Genomic DNA, 27148 nt, shown 5'->3' with positions numbered 1-27148 from the left:
AATAACATGCAAGTGAAGCCACGTGTAAAAGCTAGATATTTAATCGAAATGGATATCATGCCCATCGCTACATACTATTACATCGATTTTTTCAGAAAACTCAAAAAACCATAAATTCAAAAAATCTAAAAAATATTTAATTCTTTGCGATATTTTTTTACTTTTCTCAAAATTTTGTTTCTATAATAATCGAAAATACCAACATAGACATCTTTTTTTTATCACTATTTATTTTGGCTTTTACCCATTAATGGTGATCTTGGCCAAAAATAAATATCTTCACCTTCTTGTCATTAGTAAAGTTTAAATAAAACAATAATTGTTTACGAAATTCATTGTTACAAATCAGAAGTCAAACCGTTTGGACAATTTTTATAATATCACAACAGAAATATATCCAGAATTTAAAAATATACTAAAAAGCAAGTACTAAATTTTAACAGTTACGATAAAGGGTTTGAATTCTGAATATGGCAATTCCTTTGTTTATGTCATAGCATGTCGTAGATTGAGGTTATGCTTCTATTTTTCTTTCGCTCTGTCAAAGTGTCAAGCGCTAGTGCGACAACAATATAAGTAAGTATATTACGTAAACAAAATAATACAACGTGTTACGGTAAATATTTACCTACGACTACCGTTTTTACTACTACAAAAAATTGCCCCTTTAATAACGCCTGCTCGCGTCCCCTTTAGAGTTATATCCCAGTTTTCAAGTAGTTTGTGGGCTACGCTAGGTTTGTATAGACTGTTTTGTGATTTAATTCTACCTAATCCAACCTAACCTAACATGTAAGGAATATTTTCTCAAACGGTAGTCGTAGGTAAATAATTACCCGTGTTACAAAGTAGTTCTGTTTTGTAATTGTTGATGTAAAATTGCTGAGGTATTACCTTTTCAAATTATTATAATATAAGTCGTAATAACTTATAATATCTTTTGTTTCAATCTCTCAAATCTCATCACGACGACATTGATTACTTCTGTAAAATTAGATCATTATTTGGTTTTAACCTTGTAAAGGGGACCCACACAACATCAAAATTAAGTTTATGCCCATAGTAAACGCACTTTGTATGTAAAAGAATTCCTCTTTTTTGGTGAAAGTTTGTTGTCTATTCTATAAATGCATTTTATGCAGTGTCAACATTCGTCCCTCGCTCTACGCAATGTCAAAGTGAGACAGATGCATCTGATGTATTGATTTTCTGATTTCAATAGCATTGCAATTCTAACTGAGCAATCTGTTCGATCAGTGAAATTTTTTGGCGAGAATTATTGTCGATCTTTTGCCGGCTGTTCACTACTTGTTGAATATTCTTTTGTAATTCTTCCGTTTTAAAGAAGAAATGTGCATTTTTCCTAAGCAGATGGGCCTGGCAAAAAAGGGATTGGGCCATCAGGAGGATGAGGATGAGTTGCAGTCAGTGGATGCTTTGCAAGAAGACCTCAACCAGAGTGACCTGAGCTCCGTCGGCTCAGAGTTTGATGAATCTTCAGATGAGGAGGAGGAAGGTGATGCCACGCACCAAGCAGGTTTAACTTTGTTTCAATTTTTTTTTTATTGCCGGTAACCCGGGCGTTTATTGACATCAATATTTGTTAATTATAATTAATATGTCATCATCGTACGCTTGCTACAATTAGTCTAATAATTAACAATATAATTATATTATAAAGTTACACATTTGAACAGAAATCAAAGTGCAAGGAAGCTAACTGAAAAATTTTAAACTGGCGTCTAGATTGAAAAGAGAAATTGTAATAATTTTTATATTTTGTATTCAGGGATGCATTCTTACAAACAGGCACTAAAATAAATAGTAAAATATCCATACTCCTCTTACTTCTGCATATAATTATATCTGGTCCCCTCACTTTAATATCCTCTTAAATATTAACTCTAAACTTGATCTACATACTGAAGCCATAATATACAATTACATAATGAAAGAACTAAAATTGTATACACCAACTAGAACGACTCAATGCAAAATTCTAAAAAGATTGTAACAATAATATCGGGACTGAGTCATTTAGTTACTCGCTTGTATCTCGCATGTATAGATTGCAAGCAGTTGGCAATACTTTTGAGGGACTAGTAGATGTATTCAACTGCACTGAATATGATTACAAGAAGGCTATAATAGCATACTTCTTAAATTTATTTTTTATGTTACACCTCACAAGAGTGTTCCTGTCTGTACAGTGTAAAGACAGTATGTCGCCATCCGAGTTGTGAAGCGGGGTAAGGTAGGGGCTGTAGAAAGGGATTTAAAGAAGGAAAGACTGATGCCAGTAGAAGTTTGTTCCAAAAACGCGGCGACTTACACAAAAACATTTTTCAGAACATTATTATTGATTATAAGTATGAATGTATTGGAAAGTTTGTGTTCAGGACTGTCTTTATGAGTTGCCGATGTACTAGGAAAGATAGTATGTTCTTATACCATTCTCCATTCCCTGGTTCTAAGAATGATGTGACCGACAACACATCTATTTTTTCTCAGGCTTTACGCCAGCAACTGGCACTTTGGTCAGATTTAGTTGCTGTTTTAATAATAACAAGTTTGAAAAAAAAATTCAAACTGTACATCTGTACCGAAAAAAAAATTTGATCGTAAAATATCTGTTAAGTATTTCAGAATGAAATATTGTTGCATGGCAAAATATTGATTTTTCGTGGTAGGAGTATTTGAAAATCTTCTATCATATAACTTGCCATTAAGACAGTATGTCAGAATGAAATGAGTTTTTGTCAGGTGGTAAAACAGGGATAAGACCACCGTTTGGTCTAGTAAAAGAATAAAGGGTGTTCGGCCAATAACATCTCTTTTCCTCCCAATGCTTCAATTGTTTGGCGTACTTGAGATTTGTACATAATAACATTAAATGATTACAATGTAAACATAACCGTCGGTGGCTGAGTCGACTTCGCGTTTGGGTCCCACCCAGGCGTAGTCTGTTCAATTCCTCGGCTGGCCCTAAGTCCTCCATCACAACACAAGCAACATTTTCCTCTTACTGTGGTGGTAGTAGGAGATTTTCAAATATTTTTAGGTTATTCGTAACCCGGGAATGTTTATCTTTCTAAAAAGAAGTAAAAAAAAAATATATATATATATTATTGTTCTGTATCAATGATGGGTTCTATGCATGTATTTATATTATCTAAATTTACTCCATGATTACTGTTGCACTGTATTGTTACAGTTATTTACATAATATGAATATAAAAGCCCTTATGGGTGTACAATTTTATACATAAATACGCCCAAATTATTGAAACAACTATTCACATGGAAAAACATGCAAAAAATAGGTTATGAGGTTCTTAGTTTGGGTTATTTAAATAATTTATGCGTATTTTGATTGAAGCGGAACCTTCCAGCAAACTTCAGTTTCCTTTGAAGTTTGATTGAAATAATTGGAACTATAATGCGTCTTTTACCTCCTCCCCTGACGCAAATAGTTGTTTCTTGAAGTAATTAAATTGATATGAAGTGTTATTTAAATAATTTGTGCATATTAAGAAGAAAGCAGAGTTCGGAAATTTTACCAAATAAATTTCTTCCTAACTTTAAAAGTACATCCGAAACACAATCTAGGTTACAAACAAATTCTTTAGAACTTTGTAATAAAAAAAAATACGGGTAAAATTAGTTGCAAGATAATATTCTTAATTCTGAATTTGAAATATGAGATTGACAAAATTGACGTATAATAATTAGGTCCCAATGGTCGAGTGGTTAAAGACGTTGTTCCGGTAAGACAGAGATCCTGGATTCGATTCCCAGCTGAGACCGTTGTCTTTTTATTTTTCTGTGTCTTGTTCTGTTTCATATTTCGTTTAGATTTATTAGTATTATCTTCTTCAATAACTCTTTTTCGGTTCAATTTTACCCTACCAAAGACAATTTTGTAGATCTAGATTATCTAGCCAGCGACCAAGTGATTGATGTCGGCGTAGGCCCTAGCTTGGAAGGAACTTCCCGAGTACAGGAGGCAACGGACGATGGTTTGGAACAAGACATTGAAGGTATGATGTATTCGATATAAATCGATTTTCCTCTATCAATCCTTTCTTTTGGTTCAGTTTTACCAGAACAAAGAAAATTTTGTAGATTGTCTGTATCTATTCAGCAAACAAGCAATGATTACTATGAGTTTTAGTCCCCTTGGCATATCATTCGAGGCAGACACGAGCCAAATGAATGAGAAACAATCGGATGAGAATACAAATGATCTGGAAATTACTGTCAAAGGTACAAAGTGTTAATTAATTAATTTTTTACTTCCTTAAAACACCTGTAAAACCAATATTGCAAAGTCAGATAATCATCGTTATACCACACCTGGTGGTATGGGCATTGAATGAAAAATTATTTATTTTTTCGTTCCACTGGTTGGAACGACGTGGATGATATTTACCAAACTGTAATGACTTATTTGATCACAAGCGCGTTAGCAATATATGGGCATGCTGAAATAAGGTCTGATGCAGCTGGAGGAAGGGAAAGGGTTTCAATCAATAATGAAAGTGAGGGATGATGACTCAGATGAATGTTCCTTGTGTCAAGTCGGCTCAACATTGTTTGATTGAACTTCCAATGAATAGGGGGTGGAAGTCATCGGAAGGATTAATGGAGGTATGATGATAATTCAATTTGAACCAATTTCTTCATAAATGTATTATTAGTGTTTATTTTTCCAAGGAAAATTTTTGTATTTTACGCATTTGATGTTTATGTATTTCATTTCTATTAATTTGAACAAACCATGTTTTATTGAATTTGAATTCAGATAAGGTGATACATATTTCACGTCAATGGAGTTTTAGATATTTCTAAATTATTATAATAATATGAAGGTGTTGTTATGTAGCGGTTTGAATCGTAGGAAATAATAATAATAATCAAAGCTGCCACACGCTCGGCGCAGGCAACAGTATATGCGGAACCTAAACACTCGCCGTCCTAGCGGCGAAAAACAGAACTAATCGCCCGGCCGCCGCCAGCACGCTCGCCATGAGCCGTTCGCTCGCGCTCTCCAGATTCTGCTCTCAGCGCGTCAACATGTCGCAAATCAAACAAACCAAATTCGGATACAAAAGAATATCCAGACTAACGTCCGGATAATCACCATAAAATCATTGCCGTTCGACAAAGAATATAGTATAAACTCCTAGCCGGATTTCTCGGAGAACCTAAGCTTGTTCACTCATGTTCTGACGCGCTCCCTGCACGTGGGAAATTGCCGCCGCAAGTACACATCACCGATAGAAGACACTATGTAAGCTTGACCTTTCTACCCCCTATTCATGTGCTCTCGTGAACTCAGTGACGATTTCGTAACTTAAATTCAGAGAGAGAGAGAGATCACAATTACATAGGATTATACTTTGTACCTGTAATGTTTACAATGTCCCATATGTATAAGATGGGATTCTTTGTGAGGACCCCTTTGAATGTTGTAATATAGCCCTTTGCTATAATATAACGTTGAAACCTAATTCTTTTGTCTTTAATGAACCCCTCTCTCGCCCTGAATGATACTAGCAGAAGCTGATTGCTGACCCCACGCCTTGAGTAAGAATCGACATCATGGCTTTGTAGAGCTAATCCGAGGTAATGCTCAGGGACATGACCCCTGATGCCAACTATGTCGATCGACTTAATTCTAAATCCTACGTACATCACACTGTATTATTGCTCTGTCACCCATCGTGTATTGCACTGACACGGAGGCCTGTATTATGTTACTGGCGCCATTACATGGGGGCCTACTTATATTGCACTGGCGCCTCATACGGGGCCCCATTGCTGGATTACTACTTATATTGTATTGTATACATATACAGGATGTTAACAGATGTACTTGATTTACTTTAACCTGTGATTTCTGATACGTTTTTTACTCCAAATAAAGCCAGGAATTGCTGGTTAAGATACGTCCCTTAACGCCCTGTTAATTGTACTGATAAAAATTACTTCATTCAGTGATTTCGCATTTATATATATATTTTTGATGTTGTTTCAGTTCTTATTACAATGTATTGTTTTCATCAGATAAGGACTCATCCAACGAGGAGGAGCAGGATGAGAAGGAACCGGAAGAAGATGAAGACGATGAGTTGGTGAAGGCCATTAAGGCGGCTAAAGAGATACAGAGGGACCACCCGCCAGATATCCAGACAGAGGACTGCATCGTAGACCTGTGCTTTCACCCGGTGCACGACATCCTGGCCGTGGGCTCTATCACGGGAGACGTGTACATCTACAACTACAGCAATGAGGAGAACCAACTGATGGCTACGCACGAGCTTCACTCGAAGGCCTGCCGCGATATTGAATTCAGCCAAGACGGCAACACTCTGTTTAGCTGTTCAAAGGTATGGACTGAACCTATTACTCTTGTTATAGACTTCGCCTATCGCGTGCCAATAAATCTATGTGAAGCAATAATTATAATTTATAACAATTTGAGGTGAGGGACTCAAAAGGCCGGGCTCCAATATAAACCACCTATTAGGCCTCCATATCACAATAGTTGCTCCATCTACCCGCCAGCTATTGATTGATTTTGTAAAACAAAATTATTTAATTTTTACAGGATAAAAGCATAATGTTGACGGATATGGACACTGGGAAACTTAAAGGACTATATGAAAATGCTCACGATGATCCCATTTACTGCCTTCGAGTCATTACTGAAAACCTCATAGCTACAGGTAATATAATTATTACATAATGTATCTTATTGCGCTGTATAAATTATCCGTTTATTTTTATTATTATATTCACTCAATGGTAGAAATGTCACACAATGAATCACTCTTGATGATTGTCACGGGTACTAGTGGTATAGTAGGTGAAGAACACGATTATCTTGTTCAAAGGGAATCTGGGAGAGTGAATTTATGAATAAAATAACTCACTTACTCTCAAATAGTACAATTTGCTAATTTGATTAAATTGAGTATAACAAAAATATATGTAACTGCAATATAGGCAAGAGAGAGAGTGCAAATCATTTCAGATGAATTTATGTTAACATACGAAAATTATGGTAGTAGTGTTGTGATGGTAATCTTGAATCTTGTTGTCTCAATCCTCAGCTTCTTCCTGTGTGAGTCTTAAGGGTCAGTTCAGTGTTCATCCACAGCTCGCCGCGTCATTTCCAAAATTCGCACCGTCATGCCGAGCTACGGTGGTGTAGAATAGCGAAGTCCTCGTTCTTCAAACAGATGTGAATACAAAAAGATTACAATCTTTCCCAGAGTAACGTCCCCTGTCCAGTCCCTGAACGTCCTCCTTTTATGGATCCAAGTTGAACGATCACCGGGCATGTAGCCCCGGCGGGAGCGCAGGACTGCCCGCTACGGGGAGCCGCACTACTCACTCCGTTCGCCTTTTAAAGAACTTTCCTGAATGAGCTGGTTTGTTCGTAGCCTGATAATATCTATCATTTCGCTCGGCCGTTCAGAAGCCTTCAGCAAACTTTGCCTAGAGTTGAGATAGCATTGTAGTGTGCAGTATCTTGAGTTTTCCCAGAGTAACATCCCTGTCCAGTCCCTGAACGTCCTCCTTTTATGGATCCAAGTTGAACGATCACCGGGCATGTAGCCCCGGCGGGAGCGCAGGACTGCCCGCTACGGGGAGCCGCACTACTCACTCCGTTCGCCTTTTAAAGAACTTTCCTGAATGAGCTGGTTTGTTCGTAGCCTGATAATATCTATCATTTCGCTCGGCCGTTCAGAAGCCTTCAGCAAACTTTGCCTAGAGTTGAGATAGCATTGTAGGGGTGTGCAGTATCTTGAGTTTTCCCAGAGTAACATCCCTGTCCAGTCCCTGAACGTCCTCCTTTTATGGATCCAAGTTGAACGATCACCGGGCATGTAGCCCCGGCGGGAGCGCAGGACTGCCCGCTACGGGGAGCCGCACTACTCACTCCGTTCGCCTTTTAAAGAACTTTCCTGAATGAGCTGGTTTGTTCGTAGCCTGATAATATCTATCATTTCGCTCGGCCGTTCAGAAGCCTTCAGCAAACTTTGCCTAGAGTTGAGATAGCATTGTAGGGGTGTGCAGTATCTTGAGTTTTCCCAGAGTAACATCCCTGTCCAGTCCCTGAACGTCCTCCTTTTATGGATCCAAGTTGAACGATCACCGGGCATGTAGCCCCGGCGGGAGCGCAGGACTGCCCGCTACGGGGAGCCGCACTACTCACTCCGTTCGCCTTTTAAAGAACTTTCCTGAATGAGCTGGTTTGTTCGTAGCCTGATAATATCTATCATTTCGCTCGGCCGTTCAGAAGCCTTCAGCAAACTTTGCCTAGAGTTGAGATAGCATTGTAGGGGTGTGCAGTATCTTGAGTTTTCCCAGAGTAACATCCCTGTCCAGTCCCTGAACGTCCTCCTTTTATGGATCCAAGTTGAACGATCACCGGGCATGTAGCCCCGGCGGGAGCGCAGGACTGCCCGCTACGGGGAGCCGCACTACTCACTCCGTTCGCCTTTTAAAGAACTTTCCTGAATGAGCTGGTTTGTTCGTAGCCTGATAATATCTATCATTTCGCTCGGCCGTTCAGAAGCCTTCAGCAAACTTTGCCTAGAGTTGAGATAGCATTGTAGGGGTGTGCAGTATCTTGAGTTTTCCCAGAGTAACATCCCTGTCCAGTCCCTGAACGTCCTCCTTTTATGGATCCAAGTTGAACGATCACCGGGCATGTAGCCCCGGCGGGAGCGCAGGACTGCCCGCTACGGGGAGCCGCACTACTCACTCCGTTCGCCTTTTAAAGAACTTTCCTGAATGAGCTGGTTTGTTCGTAGCCTGATAATATCTATCATTTCGCTCGGCCGTTCAGAAGCCTTCAGCAAACTTTGCCTAGAGTTGAGATAGCATTGTAGGGGTGTGCAGTATCTTGAGTTTTCCCAGAGTAACATCCCTGTCCAGTCCCTGAACGTCCTCCTTTTATGGATCCAAGTTGAACGATCACCGGGCATGTAGCCCCGGCGGGAGCGCAGGACTGCCCGCTACGGGGAGCCGCACTACTCACTCCGTTCGCCTTTTAAAGAACTTTCCTGAATGAGCTGGTTTGTTCGTAGCCTGATAATATCTATCATTTCGCTCGGCCGTTCAGAAGCCTTCAGCAAACTTTGCCTAGAGTTGAGATAGCATTGTAGGGGTGTGCAGTATCTTGAGTTTTCCCAGAGTAACATCCCTGTCCAGTCCCTGAACGTCCTCCTTTTATGGATCCAAGTTGAACGATCACCGGGCATGTAGCCCCGGCGGGAGCGCAGGACTGCCCGCTACGGGGAGCCGCACTACTCACTCCGTTCGCCTTTTAAAGAACTTTCCTGAATGAGCTGGTTTGTTCGTAGCCTGATAATATCTATCATTTCGCTCGGCCGTTCAGAAGCCTTCAGCAAACTTTGCCTAGAGTTGAGATAGCATTGTAGGGGTGTGCAGTATCTTGAGTTTTCCCAGAGTAACATCCCTGTCCAGTCCCTGAACGTCCTCCTTTTATGGATCCAAGTTGAACGATCACCGGGCATGTAGCCCCGGCGGGAGCGCAGGACTGCCCGCTACGGGGAGCCGCACTACTCACTCCGTTCGCCTTTTAAAGAACTTTCCTGAATGAGCTGGTTTGTTCGTAGCCTGATAATATCTATCATTTCGCTCGGCCGTTCAGAAGCCTTCAGCAAACTTTGCCTAGAGTTGAGATAGCATTGTAGGGGTGTGCAGTATCTTGAGTTTTCCCAGAGTAACATCCCTGTCCAGTCCCTGAACGTCCTCCTTTTATGGATCCAAGTTGAACGATCACCGGGCATGTAGCCCCGGCGGGAGCGCAGGACTGCCCGCTACGGGGAGCCGCACTACTCACTCCGTTCGCCTTTTAAAGAACTTTCCTGAATGAGCTGGTTTGTTCGTAGCCTGATAATATCTATCATTTCGCTCGGCCGTTCAGAAGCCTTCAGCAAACTTTGCCTAGAGTTGAGATAGCATTGTAGGGGTGTGCAGTATCTTGAGTTTTCCCAGAGTAACATCCCTGTCCAGTCCCTGAACGTCCTCCTTTTATGGATCCAAGTTGAACGATCACCGGGCATGTAGCCCCGGCGGGAGCGCAGGACTGCCCGCTACGGGGAGCCGCACTACTCACTCCGTTCGCCTTTTAAAGAACTTTCCTGAATGAGCTGGTTTGTTCGTAGCCTGATAATATCTATCATTTCGCTCGGCCGTTCAGAAGCCTTCAGCAAACTTTGCCTAGAGTTGAGATAGCATTGTAGGGGTGTGCAGTATCTTGAGTTTTCCCAGAGTAACATCCCTGTCCAGTCCCTGAACGTCCTCCTTTTATGGATCCAAGTTGAACGATCACCGGGCATGTAGCCCCGGCGGGAGCGCAGGACTGCCCGCTACGGGGAGCCGCACTACTCACTCCGTTCGCCTTTTAAAGAACTTTCCTGAATGAGCTGGTTTGTTCGTAGCCTGATAATATCTATCATTTCGCTCGGCCGTTCAGAAGCCTTCAGCAAACTTTGCCTAGAGTTGAGATAGCATTGTAGGGGTGTGCAGTATCTTGAGTTTTCCCAGAGTAACATCCCTGTCCAGTCCCTGAACGTCCTCCTTTTATGGATCCAAGTTGAACGATCACCGGGCATGTAGCCCCGGCGGGAGCGCAGGACTGCCCGCTACGGGGAGCCGCACTACTCACTCCGTTCGCCTTTTAAAGAACTTTCCTGAATGAGCTGGTTTGTTCGTAGCCTGATAATATCTATCATTTCGCTCGGCCGTTCAGAAGCCTTCAGCAAACTTTGCCTAGAGTTGAGATAGCATTGTAGGGGTGTGCAGTATCTTGAGTTTTCCCAGAGTAACATCCCTGTCCAGTCCCTGAACGTCCTCCTTTTATGGATCCAAGTTGAACGATCACCGGGCATGTAGCCCCGGCGGGAGCGCAGGACTGCCCGCTACGGGGAGCCGCACTACTCACTCCGTTCGCCTTTTAAAGAACTTTCCTGAATGAGCTGGTTTGTTCGTAGCCTGATAATATCTATCATTTCGCTCGGCCGTTCAGAAGCCTTCAGCAAACTTTGCCTAGAGTTGAGATAGCATTGTAGGGGTGTGCAGTATCTTGAGTTTTCCCAGAGTAACATCCCTGTCCAGTCCCTGAACGTCCTCCTTTTATGGATCCAAGTTGAACGATCACCGGGCATGTAGCCCCGGCGGGAGCGCAGGACTGCCCGCTACGGGGAGCCGCACTACTCACTCCGTTCGCCTTTTAAAGAACTTTCCTGAATGAGCTGGTTTGTTCGTAGCCTGATAATATCTATCATTTCGCTCGGCCGTTCAGAAGCCTTCAGCAAACTTTGCCTAGAGTTGAGATAGCATTGTAGGGGTGTGCAGTATCTTGAGTTTTCCCAGAGTAACATCCCTGTCCAGTCCCTGAACGTCCTCCTTTTATGGATCCAAGTTGAACGATCACCGGGCATGTAGCCCCGGCGGGAGCGCAGGACTGCCCGCTACGGGGAGCCGCACTACTCACTCCGTTCGCCTTTTAAAGAACTTTCCTGAATGAGCTGGTTTGTTCGTAGCCTGATAATATCTATCATTTCGCTCGGCCGTTCAGAAGCCTTCAGCAAACTTTGCCTAGAGTTGAGATAGCATTGTAGGGGTGTGCAGTATCTTGAGTTTTCCCAGAGTAACATCCCTGTCCAGTCCCTGAACGTCCTCCTTTTATGGATCCAAGTTGAACGATCACCGGGCATGTAGCCCCGGCGGGAGCGCAGGACTGCCCGCTACGGGGAGCCGCACTACTCACTCCGTTCGCCATTTAAAGAACTTTCCTGAATGAGCTGGTTTGTTCGTAGCCTGATAATATCTATCATTTCGCTCGGCCGTTCAGAAGCCTTCAGCAAACTTTGCCTAGAGTTGAGATAGCATTGTAGGGGTGTGCAGTATCTTGAGTTTTCCCAGAGTAACATCCCTGTCCAGTCCCTGAACGTCCTCCTTTTATGGATCCAAGTTGAACGATCACCGGGCATGTAGCCCCGGCGGGAGCGCAGGACTGCCCGCTACGGGGAGCCGCACTACTCACTCCGTTCGCCTTTTAAAGAACTTTCCTGAATGAGCTGGTTTGTTCGTAGCCTGATAATATCTATCATTTCGCTCGGCCGTTCAGAAGCCTTCAGCAAACTTTGCCTAGAGTTGAGATAGCATTGTAGGGGTGTGCAGTATCTTGAGTTTTCCCAGAGTAACATCCCTGTCCAGTCCCTGAACGTCCTCCTTTTATGGATCCAAGTTGAACGATCACCGGGCATGTAGCCCCGGCGGGAGCGCAGGACTGCCCGCTACGGGGAGCCGCACTACTCACTCCGTTCGCCTTTTAAAGAACTTTCCTGAATGAGCTGGTTTGTTCGTAGCCTGATAATATCTATCATTTCGCTCGGCCGTTCAGAAGCCTTCAGCAAACTTTGCCTAGAGTTGAGATAGCATTGTAGGGGTGTGCAGTATCTTGAGTTTTCCCAGAGTAACATCCCTGTCCAGTCCCTGAACGTCCTCCTTTTATGGATCCAAGTTGAACGATCACCGGGCATGTAGCCCCGGCGGGAGCGCAGGACTGCCCGCTACGGGGAGCCGCACTTCTCACTCCGTTCGCCTTTTAAAGAACTTTCCTGAATGAGCTGGTTTGTTCGTAGCCTGATAATATCTATCATTTCGCTCGGCCGTTCAGAAGCCTTCAGCAAACTTTGCCTAGAGTTGAGATAGCATTGTAGGGGTGTGCAGTATCTTGAGTTTTCCCAGAGTAACATCCCTGTCCAGTCCCTGAACGTCCTCCTTTTATGGATCCAAGTTGAACGATCACCGGGCATGTAGCCCCGGCGGGAGCGCAGGACTGCCCGCTACGGGGAGCCGCACTACTCACTCCGTTCGCCTTTTAAAGAACTTTCCTGAATGAGCTGGTTTGTTCGTAGCCTGATAATATCTATCATTTCGCTCGGCCGTTCAGAAGCCTTCAGCAAACTTTGCCTAGAGTTGAGATAGCATTGTAGGGGTGTGCAGTATCTTGAGTTTTCCCAGAGTAACATCCCTGTCCAGTCCCTGAACGTCCTCCTTTTATGGATCCAAGTTGAACGATCACCGGGCATGTAGCCCCGGCGGGAGCGCAGGACTGCCCGCTACGGGGAGCCGCACTACTCACTCCGTTCGCCTTTTAAAGAACTTTCCTGAATGAGCTGGTTTGTTCGTAGCCTGATAATATCTATCATTTCGCTCGGCCGTTCAGAAGCCTTCAGCAAACTTTGCCTAGAGTTGAGATAGCATTGTAGGGGTGTGCAGTATCTTGAGTTTTCCCAGAGTAACATCCCTGTCCAGTCCCTGAACGTCCTCCTTTTATGGATCCAAGTTGAACGATCACCGGGCATGTAGCCCCGGCGGGAGCGCAGGACTGCCCGCTACGGGGAGCCGCACTACTCACTCCGTTCGCCTTTTAAAGAACTTTCCTGAATGAGCTGGTTTGTTCGTAGCCTGATAATATCTATCATTTCGCTCGGCCGTTCAGAAGCCTTCAGCAAACTTTGCCTAGAGTTGAGATAGCATTGTAGGGGTGTGCAGTATCTTGAGTTTTCCCAGAGTAACATCCCTGTCCAGTCCCTGAACGTCCTCCTTTTATGGATCCAAGTTGAACGATCACCGGGCATGTAGCCCCGGCGGGAGCGCAGGACTGCCCGCTACGGGGAGCCGCACTACTCACTCCGTTCGCCTTTTAAAGAACTTTCCTGAATGAGCTGGTTTGTTCGTAGCCTGATAATATCTATCATTTCGCTCGGCCGTTCAGAAGCCTTCAGCAAACTTTGCCTAGAGTTGAGATAGCATTGTAGGGGTGTGCAGTATCTTGAGTTTTCCCAGAGTAACATCCCTGTCCAGTCCCTGAACGTCCTCCTTTTATGGATCCAAGTTGAACGATCACCGGGCATGTAGCCCCGGCGGGAGCGCAGGACTGCCCGCTACGGGGAGCCGCACTACTCACTCCGTTCGCCTTTTAAAGAACTTTCCTGAATGAGCTGGTTTGTTCGTAGCCTGATAATATCTATCATTTCGCTCGGCCGTTCAGAAGCCTTCAGCAAACTTTGCCTAGAGTTGAGATAGCATTGTAGGGGTGTGCAGTATCTTGAGTTTTCCCAGAGTAACATCCCTGTCCAGTCCCTGAACGTCCTCCTTTTATGGATCCAAGTTGAACGATCACCGGGCATGTAGCCCCGGCGGGAGCGCAGGACTGCCCGCTACGGGGAGCCGCACTACTCACTCCGTTCGCCTTTTAAAGAACTTTCCTGAATGAGCTGGTTTGTTCGTAGCCTGATAATATCTATCATTTCGCTCGGCCGTTCAGAAGCCTTCAGCAAACTTTGCCTAGAGTTGAGATAGCATTGTAGGGGTGTGCAGTATCTTGAGTTTTCCCAGAGTAACATCCCTGTCCAGTCCCTGAACGTCCTCCTTTTATGGATCCAAGTTGAACGATCACCGGGCATGTAGCCCCGGCGGGAGCGCAGGACTGCCCGCTACGGGGAGCCGCACTACTCACTCCGTTCGCCTTTTAAAGAACTTTCCTGAATGAGCTGGTTTGTTCGTAGCCTGATAATATCTATCATTTCGCTCGGCCGTTCAGAAGCCTTCAGCAAACTTTGCCTAGAGTTGAGATAGCATTGTAGGGGTGTGCAGTATCTTGAGTTTTCCCAGAGTAACATCCCTGTCCAGTCCCTGAACGTCCTCCTTTTATGGATCCAAGTTGAACGATCACCGGGCATGTAGCCCCGGCGGGAGCGCAGGACTGCCCGCTACGGGGAGCCGCACTACTCACTCCGTTCGCCTTTTAAAGAACTTTCCTGAATGAGCTGGTTTGTTCGTAGCCTGATAATATCTATCATTTCGCTCGGCCGTTCAGAAGCCTTCAGCAAACTTTGCCTAGAGTTGAGATAGCATTGTAGGGGTGTGCAGTATCTTGAGTTTTCCCAGAGTAACATCCCTGTCCAGTCCCTGAACGTCCTCCTTTTATGGATCCAAGTTGAACGATCACCGGGCATGTAGCCCCGGCGGGAGCGCAGGACTGCCCGCTACGGGGAGCCGCACTACTCACTCCGTTCGCCTTTTAAAGAACTTTCCTGAATGAGCTGGTTTGTTCGTAGCCTGATAATATCTATCATTTCGCTCGGCCGTTCAGAAGCCTTCAGCAAACTTTGCCTAGAGTTGAGATAGCATTGTAGGGGTGTGCAGTATCTTGAGTTTTCCCAGAGTAACATCCCTGTCCAGTCCCTGAACGTCCTCCTTTTATGGATCCAAGTTGAACGATCACCGGGCATGTAGCCCCGGCGGGAGCGCAGGACTGCCCGCTACGGGGAGCCGCACTACTCACTCCGTTCGCCTTTTAAAGAACTTTCCTGAATGAGCTGGTTTGTTCGTAGCCTGATAATATCTATCATTTCGCTCGGCCGTTCAGAAGCCTTCAGCAAACTTTGCCTAGAGTTGAGATAGCATTGTAGGGGTGTGCAGTATCTTGAGTTTTCCCAGAGTAACATCCCTGTCCAGTCCCTGAACGTCCTCCTTTTATGGATCCAAGTTGAACGATCACCGGGCATGTAGCCCCGGCGGGAGCGCAGGACTGCCCGCTACGGGGAGCCGCACTACTCACTCCGTTCGCCTTTTAAAGAACTTTCCTGAATGAGCTGGTTTGTTCGTAGCCTGATAATATCTATCATTTCGCTCGGCCGTTCAGAAGCCTTCAGCAAACTTTGCCTAGAGTTGAGATAGCATTGTAGGGGTGTGCAGTATCTTGAGTTTTCCCAGAGTAACATCCCTGTCCAGTCCCTGAACGTCCTCCTTTTATGGATCCAAGTTGAACGATCACCGGGCATGTAGCCCCGGCGGGAGCGCAGGACTGCCCGCTACGGGGAGCCGCACTACTCACTCCGTTCGCCTTTTAAAGAACTTTCCTGAATGAGCTGGTTTGTTCGTAGCCTGATAATATCTATCATTTCGCTCGGCCGTTCAGAAGCCTTCAGCAAACTTTGCCTAGAGTTGAGATAGCATTGTAGGGGTGTGCATAATCTTGAGTTTTCCCAGAGTAACATCCCTGTCCAGTCCCTGAACGTCCTCCTTTTATGGATCCAAGTTGAACGATCACCGGGCATGTAGCCCCGGCGGGAGCACAGGACTGCCCGCTACGGGGAGCCGCACTACTCACTCCGTTCGCCTTTTAAAGAACTTTCCTGAATGAGCTGGTTTGTTCGTAGCCTGATAATATCTATCATTTCGCTCGGCCGTTCAGAAGCCTTCAGCAAACTTTGCCTAGAGTTGAGATAGCATTGTAGGGGTGTGCATAATCTTGAGTTTTCCCAGAGTAACATCCCTGTCCAGTCCCTGAACGTCCTCCTTTTATGGATCCAAGTTGAACGATCACCGGGCATGTAGCCCCGGCGGGAGCGCAGGACTGCCCGCTACGGGGAGCCGCACTACTCACTCCGTTCGCCTTTTAAAGAACTTTCCTGAATGAGCTGGTTTGTTCGTAGCCTGATAATATCTATCATTTCGCTCGGCCGTTCAGAAGCCTTCAGCAAACTTTGCCTAGAGTTGAGATAGCATTGTAGGGGTGTGCAGTATCTTGAGTTTTCCCAGAGTAACATCCCTGTCCAGTCCCTGAACGTCCTCCTTTTATGGATCCAAGTTGAACGATCACCGGGCATGTAGCCCCGGCGGGAGCGCAGGACTGCCCGCTACGGGGAGCCGCACTACTCACTCCGTTCGCCTTTTAAAGAACTTTCCTGAATGAGCTGGTTTGTTCGTAGCCTGATAATATCTATCATTTCGCTCGGCCGTTCAGAAGCCTTCAGCAAACTTTGCCTAGAGTTGAGATAGCATTGTAGGGGTGTGCAGTTGTGTGACGATTGGGTAGCAACCCACACGTTACATGATGTTTACGGAATACAAGTTAGAAATCAACTAATTACTTCCATTAATTAGGTGACGACGAGGGCACCGTGAGGATGTGGGACACGCGGGAGAAACACACCGTCCCCATCTTCTCGCTGAAGGTCTCTGAGGACTACATCTCCGACATGATCACCAATTCCGCCGCCAAGTACCTGGTCTGCACGGGCGGGGACGGGGGCCTCAGCACCATCAACATGAGCGGAAGGTGCGTCACTATTTTATATTATATCTTGTCTATTATAGAATTCACAAATTAAATTTCAACTTATTTCCAAACATTGACAAAATTCATAATACATATTGGGGAAACTACATATTTTATATTAATTATGTTTTACATATTTAACTGCCTCTTTTCCAGTAGAAACTTTAGCAAGCTAACATTTTCTGTAATTTTTTTGACTAAAGTATGTATTTTCAAACATTGGAAAAAGATTGCTCCGGGCATAAGAATGATTTAATGCTTTTACAGAAAGATAGTATGTATTGACATACCAAATTTAATAAGCCAATAAGTTATTTGAACCAATGATTATTGTTGTTTATTTTTTATTTTTAGGAAAATACACGTCCAATCAAATGAGTATGAATCCGAACTAACCTGCCTCGGTCTCCTGCGCAATGACACTAAAATATTTGTAGGCTCCTCTAAGGGCAAGATGTACCTCTTCAACTGGGGAGAGTTTGGTCTCCACAGCGACGAGTACGCCGGGCCCAAGCAATCCATCTCCTGCATGGTCCCCATCACCGAGAACATCGTAGTCATGTCGGGAGAGGACGGGATCCTGAGGGCCACCCACCTCTTCCCCCACAAACACCTCGGCATCGTTGGCCAGCACTCCATCTCCGTGGAGCGGATGGACATCTGCAACGCCGGCACCTTCATTGCCTCGTGCTCGCACAACAACGACATCAAATTCTGGAACATCTCTTACTTCAACGACATGGAAGTCAGCACGGCCAACAAGAAACAGAACAAACGCAAAGATTTGCGAAATAACCTGCCATCCAGTAAAGCCAGGAATGCTTCAGACTTCTTTTCGGGGATGACATAAATTAAATATAACAAAAATTATTACTTACTTTATTTATCCGGATACTTTTTTGATAATGTACATATTACTTACTTACATTTTTTGAAATATGTTAACAACTCAATGTCTCTTGTGCATTTACTTCATTGACATCAGTGTGCAACACTCATTATTATTATTATAAATGATTATTAATAATTATCTATGTTCCAACTTTATGTCTGGGTTAAATCTTCCCCACAGGAAAAACTAAACCCTTCCACACACTTTTCCACAAATGATCATCTAGTCAATCCACATTATGCAAGTGCATTATATGTATAAACATAATAAATACAAAACAATACAAGAACAACACGTCAAATCACCAGAGATCAGATGGGAAAATAATTCACCGACTCCATATATTTTCATATCAGAGGATTCGGCTCGGTAGAACTTCTAATTAGATCTATAAATCCTACTGATCACTCTGTATAAATATTTAAAAAATCTTTCGTAATCCTACATGTATTTAAAATGACTGATTTTTGCATTTTTATGTATAAATTCTTTGACAGATCTAATACGCCTTAATTTTGAATGAGAGAGGTATACATAATGGTATAATGCCAGTAGCCGAAATAACAAATGGTAATATTTTTATAGTCTGAGAATGCCAAATTTATAAATAATTATTATTACATATAAATGATATTTATTTATAATCCCCTTTAGCACTGTTGTTGTGTTGTTGAAAAGAATAATGTTAAATAAATAATATTACATGAACAAGAATGCAAAATGTTTGTCAACATTTCCAGGTTGACTTCCGCAGTGACTGATCATCCTGTGGGTATAGGGGTTTCCAAATATCTCTGAAATAAATAAAGTAATTTTCTCTTAACCTCGCTCCTATCCCCTCCTTTCACCTTCTTTTAACGGATTTCCTTCACTGAGACACATCCAAACAATCGACAGGAAGGAATCGCAAATCTAAGGTAAGGCCTGTGTCCAACAATGCACCCAAGTGACTGACGATAATACATAATCTAAGTAATTTTGGTTGATTTGTGTAGCACCGTTTTTGTGAAGAATCACTTCGAGAGGGTGTGGTGCGATGATGATCAACTTGCCACAAATAGCACTAAGCTTCATGAATTTTCTCAATTAAAAAGCATAGAATTGGCAGAGGATGGATGAAAGCGTACAGATTGCAGTAGAAGTGGGATCGTTTGAGCTCATTACTAAGCATAGAAGATATTAAAATCATTTAGTACAATGGTGACTGTAGGTACATCACAGTTGAATGTTATTTTTTCATATCACTGAAAATAGCCCTTTATTTAATTTTATAAGCAATAATTATTAGCCTGAAACACTCATCCACATTGAAAAATCTGATAAAAGATACATGACGCCAACGGGACTTGAACCCGTGTCCTTTCGATTTCCGGTCGACAGCTCTGACCACTGAGCTATGGTGACTTATCTCTTATCCGCGAAATAATTCAATATATACTAGTGTTTCATTAAAAAATTACTGCTTGTTACATTTTTCACCTGAAACAACCAACTTTATTTTATATGAGAAAGGCATTGTAAGTGCTAACTCTCTCACTAGATGGCGTCGAGACAAATTGTCTACATTTTTTTGTGAGAATATTAGAACTTGTCAAATATTAATTATTATTTTTTTGGTAAACTAATTATTGCTTATAAAATAATTGTTACCCTTTGTGCTATGCATAAAAAATCTTGTCGTAAACATTAGTTTACCAAAAAAATAATAACTTTATTCAGTGGCGTAGCTAGGTAATCAAGGGCCCTGGGGCAAATTAAAAAATGGGGCCCCACTGCTATGTAAACTGATTAGGTTTTATCAAATAAAAATATGAAATATACAAACACTTTAAAAATGCAAAGCTACTTAAGCTTTTTTCTATGCACTGCAGACTGCAGGGCAGGTAATAAAAATATTAAACAGTAACAACATAAATTACAATTAATACTTGGTGTAGGTTTGGCTAATAAAACGAAATAGAGAAGATTCAAGGGTTTATTATATAAAGGTCGGGCCTACCAACTGACTTAATAACAATTATATTTACATTTTTTTCCTAGCTTTGGTTTTCGCAAAAGTATCAATGACTTCGTTTAAATCCAGGCTTGATGCGGTTTTGTTTTCAATTGCTATTAGCGATAAATGTGTTTGGCCCATCTTATTTCTTAAATAATTTTTTATTATTTTTAATTTGCTAAATGACCTTTCAGCTGCTGCAGAAGTGACAGGAATTGTAAAGAATAATAACATTGCTATAAATACTTCCGTTAGGTCGCATTCTAGCACTCCATATTTGCTCATTATTTCCTTACATAATTGGTGAACAGTCCATGCTTGAGTTAGTTGAGGTAAAACTAGATGGTAAATATTAATAAATTGAAGTGAAAATCTAGGGCCTATTATATCTGTATTATTTGCCTATATATATTTTTTGGAATTCGTCACACTTTTGTAATAAAGTTGCTTCATCAACATGTAATAAAAATGTTGGTGTTAGAAAATCGAATATATGACAGACTGCACTCATACCAATAAAACGTGTATCTAATTGAGATATTACTGTGTCTAGTACATTATTGAAAATCTCAATTTTAAATGTTTTTTCTCGGTTTGGAAATCGGTGATCAGCAGTTAATTCATCAAAATGTTTTAAAACTTTTCTTTGCCTTTTTTTTGAAAATGGTTATCGATACCATATTTTCTTGCAGTTTCACTGGCTTTGCACTTGAATAATTCGAAATCATTTCTATAAATTTGCAACTTTGCTTTGGTCTCTGCTAAAACTTTACTCGCCTCACCCAAATTGATGTCGCATTTTTGTAAAGTTTTGGATGCATAATTGATGTCGTTCAATACACTGTGCATGAATTCGCAAAGCAACACGAACTCACTACGCTCATCTTTATTAGGACTCTTTAGAACTATTTCTGATAATGCTTTGATAATATCAAAATAACGAAGTTTTATTGCAGATATCGTATTGACCCTACTGGACCATCTAGTCGGATTTAGTTTTTTTAGAGTGGTGTCCGATTCGCCAGTGAATTTTGACAGTAGATCCCAACGTTTGATGCTGTTTCCTGAATTTAGGGGAATTCCCTGGGCATAACTTTTGAATTTCTCTCAACTGAGTTGTCATGATTAAAGTGGGGTTGCAAGTTGCAACCTGTCATATTTATTTTGAAAATGGGAGAAATTTCCAAAAGTTCAGTTCGATCGAGATTTCTGGTAAGGATTCGAGGGCCCCCTGAGCTTGAGGGCCCCGGGGCACTGCCCCGCGTAGCCCCTAGGTAGCTACGCCGCTGACTTTATTTAATTAGTGACAAGATATCATTACACTTAATAATGGTGGTTCGACGAATCGTGTTTAGTAGGTTTATGAATTATTAACACATCCTACCTTTTCTAACTGGCCTCTCATGTTGACATCACTCATTTGTGTATCTGTGATAAATTCATCGATACATTGCCATAATGTATCGATCAAAACATGAATGCGAATGGCATGTACCGGTATCTGAGACCGGCTCAAGTATCGGGTTAAGTATGAAACATTTTCTGCTTATACAAAAATGTGAAATATTTTTTTATGAGTCCCATGTCTGTATACCATTTTGGCACCTATGAGGTTTGAACTTTGATATATTATTTTCCTGTGTCTGGAATGTGTATTATTTTCACAACTTCCCCAAAGATGATAATTATATTGTGCCCTAAGAAACCTACTTTCTATCGTAGCCTCGTGTGGAGTAAGCCCGTCGTTGTAAGCAATCGAAATAAACCAAATGCTTAAGACCCTGTTCCACACTGAACTACGCTGCAGATCATTACCTTACACCTCTAAATTGTGGGCCCTAGGAAATACCTTATGGGCCTCTAGCGGAAGTCCGGCCTTACTGGCGTGCAGCACAATGTTGCATGGGAATGCATTTGATTTATGGGATTTGCCCGTGGTAAAATTTGAATACATTTTATGAGCAACAATATCAAATACTGAAATAGTGTATGATTGCCTTGAACTGAAATAATTCATAAAATAAGCAGATGGTTTCAGTCAATTTTCTGTTTACACCTGTTTCTGAATCTTAGATGTACACTATTTTGTATGTAGGTTATTAAGGTTGTATTATGGAGGGTCCTCGCGGGTTAGCGCCTGGGCAAATGCCATCCTGACCGGCCATTTCCAACCCAAAATTAAAAATAAATTCCCGTTGACATTATGTTTATTGTATTGCGTAATAATATTTTAAATTAATACATAATATTTAGGTAGGCACTGCAGCTGAATTGTTGAATTTGGCATCTTCATTTCATCTTCATTCCATGCATCTTCGTTCCCGCCTTTTCTTGTCTGTTTTGTTCTGGCTTAAAGGGAGTGGGGAAGGGAAGGAGAAGGAAGGAAGGTTGGGAAACACTTGGCTCTTCATCCCTGGTCACCAAATACGGCTTAAGACATTTCAAGCTACATTTCGATTCTGAGCTTTATGTGGGACTTATGACATACTTTATATGACATTTAATTCACAAAAGTTCAAATTCAATAAATTAAGGACGGGTTGTTTCGGAGAATCTGAACAATTCATCAAATTTCAACGTTCATTTTCAAGTTCTGTGAAAGATTTTTTCAAGTTCTGTTTTTATTTCAGTTTTGTCAAGCAACTAGCCTACAATGATATAAAAACAGAACTTGAATAAATCTTTCACAGAATCCGAAAATGAACGTTGAAATTTGATGAATTGTTCAAATTCTCCGAAACAACCCGTCCTAAGTAAATAATATACTATAGGTACCTACATCATTTCAGTAAAGAATATTTTTCAAATGTGGATTCTTCGTGTTTATTTTGACTTTTTTTATTACATTTTTCAATATTGTGGTACCCCCCGCCTGAAGAAAGTTTGATAAAATAATTGTAATTGAGATAGTGACGTTTCTTTGGACATTTTTTTCTGATATTACCGCATATGAGTCCTAAACTGCTCCAAAGCAGTGAGACTATGACATACCCAATTGGGGTATATTGTGAGGTTGAAGGTAGTGGTGAGGGAAGGTGATAGGTAAGAGGAAAGTGGGGAAGTACCTAGCATTTCCGATCTGGTCACCAAACACGGCTAAAGCTATTTAAAAATAATAAATTGTGAAATAACACAAATTAATCAAATAAATTTACGTGCGTACGCCGGGATTTGAACTTGCGACTTCTGGATTGCTAGTCGAGAACCTTATCCCTCGACCACGGAGGCCGTCCTTTATTTGAATTTTTTTTAATAAATACATTTTATAATTAAGTCGGTGGGCATTTAAATAGGCTTCGATTTATTAAATAAGAGATATAGGTAATACTTGAATAAAATAGGTACCTAAAAACAGCTGTAGCTGACACTAATATATTAGAAAGTCGTGTCATCCACTCCACCCTTCCTAATAGTTATTTCCAAAAAAACTCTGGGTTTATTTTGGCGGATGGTATACATTCCTGACACCTATTTGCAATAAAAAACTCAGGGCCAGTACCGTCATCAACCCTCGGCCCAAGCCAGCCCGGGCGCAGGTCGAGTTGTGTTATAAACGTGTTAATGTGTTGTGTGTTGTGATCCCAAAGGTTCTACACACGTTCCCGTTGTCTTGTATTGTTTTCTCACCTCGGCCGTAATAACAGTGATTAGCGCGATCCTGGTTAGATGCGCCTGCTCAATTTAAACGGTTCCCTTTCTGCACCTTCAACCTTCATGCTCCAGCTTTGTGGCAAACTGACGGTTTTTTGTACCTTTTTTATCTTGTTAATCAAAGCCAGGTTCAGGAGTAAATTGGCAAGTTGGCATTTGGTATCTTGATCGAATCGTTTTTATCTTTTAAATATTAAACTTTAAACTCGAAAAGTTGTCGACCGGTATCGCTGAAAAAAGTTGGTTCTTATTAGTGCCAGGAGTGTTTTTTTGCTCGGTTTGAATAGTAGAAGAAATCGGGGACTATCTATCTATCGGGGAATATGTATGAGATACGGAGTCGACGTAATAAAGTGTTTTAGCAGTAACATTGTGGTATACAGTATTGATATTAGCAATAGCGAAACGTTGCGGAGTCCACTATCTATAAAGTTGATTGTGTATTTGTGGCGGGTTGCGCGGATTTGCTTTGTATATAAATCTACAGTTTTATTTCGAGTTTAATGAAAATTTGAACAATTGGCCTTCAAAAAAGAGAAAGGTTATTGTCTACATGAGATTTTGAAAAACACCTTTAAAGCAGTATTTTGATACTTTGTCGTCTTATTTTGCGCGCTTGACGTTCAAAATTACTGTCTATGTCTATGAAAATCTTGAACCTTCGAATTACTTTTGCGTGAAGTCCGGACAACGCCGGGATCACCTATAAATTATGGTTCCATGATAACTCAACACAGTGACTATTCAGCACACCTTTAAACAGTGATGTAAAGTCATTAAAAACGATAAAAAATTAAAATATAAACCTAACCTACTTAACCCAGTCAATAAAGTTTTTGTTTCACCACATTCCATGACTTTATTTAACTTTTTAAAGATGTGATGAATTATCATCTTGATGATTTATCCGGTCACCATAAATTATATATCTACTACGTGTAATAAACAAGAGTCTCGGCGTGGCTTTGTTTTTTACAAATGATTTGAGATTTCTTATTATTCATCTTGTTTAACAGTTAGGTGAATTTCCATTTAAAGATTATTATAAAATATTAATCGGAGTTTATTCACTTAAAACTCTGCCACGAAGAATTTTTTTTTTTGAAATTCCCCTGTGAAAATGCTCCTCAACTTTAATATATTTTGTTTCCATTTTTATATATTTAACCCATTATTTTTCTTGAAATGTAATCGTGCATAATTTTTCGCTTGTAAAATGACAGTCTGAAATTGCACCGTCTGATTATCTGATAAGGATATTGAATTATGAAATAGAAGTTCACTGTAGAAAAAGTTGTGGTCGTCCGAAGATTTGGCCTGATCAAGTAAATTACAAAATGATGTGTGGTACAATGAGGCGTTTGTAACGAATTAAGAGGAATGTACCTACGTCGTGGAAGTGAATGATAGAAAGTCGAGGTCACCAAAAGAAGACATGAAACAAATAGACACTTATATGTGGTAAAGCGTAGGTATGTATAAGGCTGATGTAAGCGAAACGGATTAAATTAGGAAAGGGATCCTTAGATTGTTTGGGTATAGAGAGTGGATGAACGAAGAAAGGAGTGTTGTGAGATTATATGACGTGGAAGTGAATGGCAGAAGAAGTCGGGGACGCATGACATGGTATGATGAAGTAAATCAAATAGGTACCTACAAAATATACTTTTTCAATTATTGAAGAGATTACGATTTTCACCTTGAAACTACACTCAGTTTACTATCTGAGAAGAAAGAAGACCAAATTGTTATTGTAACACACACAGCGGCGTAGCTACCTAGGGGCTACGCGGGGCAGTGTCCCGGGGCCCTCAACCTCAGGGGGCCCTCGAATCCTTACCAGAAATCTCGATCGAACTGAACTTTTGGAAATTTCTCCCATTTTCAAAATAAATATGACAGGTTGCAACTTGCAACTCCACTTTAATCATGACAACTCAGTTGAGAGAAATTCAAAAGTAATGCCTAGGGAATTCCCCTAAATTCTTTCTGTAGGTTGGCAGTGTTGGGATAGTGATATGTCCGTCATTTCCCAACGACACTTGTAGCGTATTAAATATGGATAAAAAGAAGAAACCTAGTGGTACATTTAAACGCAAACAACGCCAAGAAAGAGAAGATAGTGAACAAAAATTGCCCAAAATTGACAAGTTTTTTAGTCAGCCTTCTGCAAGTACATCTGGCCAAAATATTTCTATTGATAGTGACTCAAATAATGTGGTAACTGCAGTGTTGGTTGAGAAGCCTACTGAAGAAGATTCGTCAATTATTGCAGTTGGAGATACCTCCGCCGCCGATCATGTGAACGTGGATGATGTTTGCATGACACACATAAGAGCGGAGGGTTTGGAGGAACAACAGACCTCTACATTTAAAAACTAAATCCGACTAGATGGTCCAGTAGGGCCAATAGATATCTCCAATAAAACTTCGTTATTTTGATATTATCAAAGCATTATCAGAAATAGTTCTAAAGAGTCCTAATAAAGATGAGCGTAGTGAAGCAGAGAGTATTAAAACAAAAATGCTAAATTTCGAGTTCGTGTTGCTTTGCGAATTCATGCACAGTGTATTGAACGACATCAATTATGCATCCAAAACTTTACAAAAATGCGACATCAATTTGGGCGAGGCGAGTAAAGTTTTAGCAGAGACCAAAGCAAAGTTGCAAATTTATAGAAATGATTTGGATTTATTCAAGTGCAAAGCCAGTGAAACTGCAAGAATATATGGTATTGATACCCATTTTCAAGAAATAAGGCAAAGAAAAGTTAAAAAACATTTTAATGAATTAGCTGCTGATCACCGATTTCCAAACCGAGAAAAAATATTTAAAATTGAGATTTTCAATAATGTACTACACACAGTAATATCTCAATTAGATACACGTTTTATTGGTATGAGTGCAGTCTGTCATATATTCGATTTTCTAACACCAACATTTTTATTACATGTTGATGAAGCAACTTTATTACAAAAGTGTGACGAATTCCAAAGAAAATATTCAGATATAATAGGCCCTAGTTTTTCACTTCAATTTATTAATATTTACCATCTAGTTTTACCTCAACTAACTCAAGCATGGACTGTTCACCAATTATCTAAGGAAATAATGAGCAAATATGGAGTGCTAGAATGCGACCTAACGGAAGTATTTAAAGCAATGTTATTATTCTTTACAATTCCTGTCACTTCTGCAGCAGCTGAAAGGTCATTTAAAAAATAATAAAAAAATATTTAAGAAATAAGATGGGCCAAACTCGACTCCGACATTTATCGCTAATAGCAATTGAAAACAAAACCGCATCAAGCCTGGATTTAAACGAAGTCATTGATACTTTTGCGAAAACTAAAGCTAGGAAAAAAATGTAAATATAATTGTTATTTAGTCAGTTGGTAGGCCCGACCTTTATATAATAAACCCTTG

At 41.3% G+C, this 27148-nt stretch overlaps 1 protein-coding gene across 5 annotated transcripts; it reads left to right on the top strand.

Moving 5' to 3' along the window:
- Nucleotides 1–482: 482 nt before the first annotated feature.
- LOC149424760 (WD repeat-containing protein 55 homolog) lies at nt 483–18686 on the top strand. 5 transcript variants are annotated; one of them, XM_089630981.1, is made up of 7 exons: nt 483–576; nt 1372–1537; nt 3927–4040; nt 6070–6392; nt 6614–6731; nt 17008–17182; nt 17537–18685. In XM_089630981.1, exons 2-7 carry the CDS (start codon nt 1372–1374, stop codon nt 18030–18032), a joined length of 1392 nt encoding a protein of 463 aa, XP_089487107.1. In that variant the 5' UTR covers nt 483–576; the 3' UTR covers nt 18033–18685. The 5 variants fall into 5 exon arrangements, with proteins under 5 accessions (XP_089487107.1, XP_089487112.1, XP_089487108.1 ...); XM_089630982.1 differs by having other exon boundaries at nt 501–576; nt 1369–1537; nt 17537–18686; XM_089630985.1 differs by lacking the exon at nt 483–576 and adding an exon at nt 716–737 and having other exon boundaries at nt 17537–18686.
- Nucleotides 18687–27148: the final 8462 nt, after the last annotated feature.

Source organism: Hesperophylax consimilis, chromosome 4 (assembly GCF_061612785.1).
Source record: "Hesperophylax consimilis isolate HC1 chromosome 4, BYU_Hcon_1.0, whole genome shotgun sequence".
Taxonomy (NCBI): domain Eukaryota; kingdom Metazoa; phylum Arthropoda; class Insecta; order Trichoptera; family Limnephilidae; genus Hesperophylax; species Hesperophylax consimilis.
Note: the sequence above shows the minus strand (reverse complement) of the source record. Positions and strands in the feature narration are given on the sequence as shown.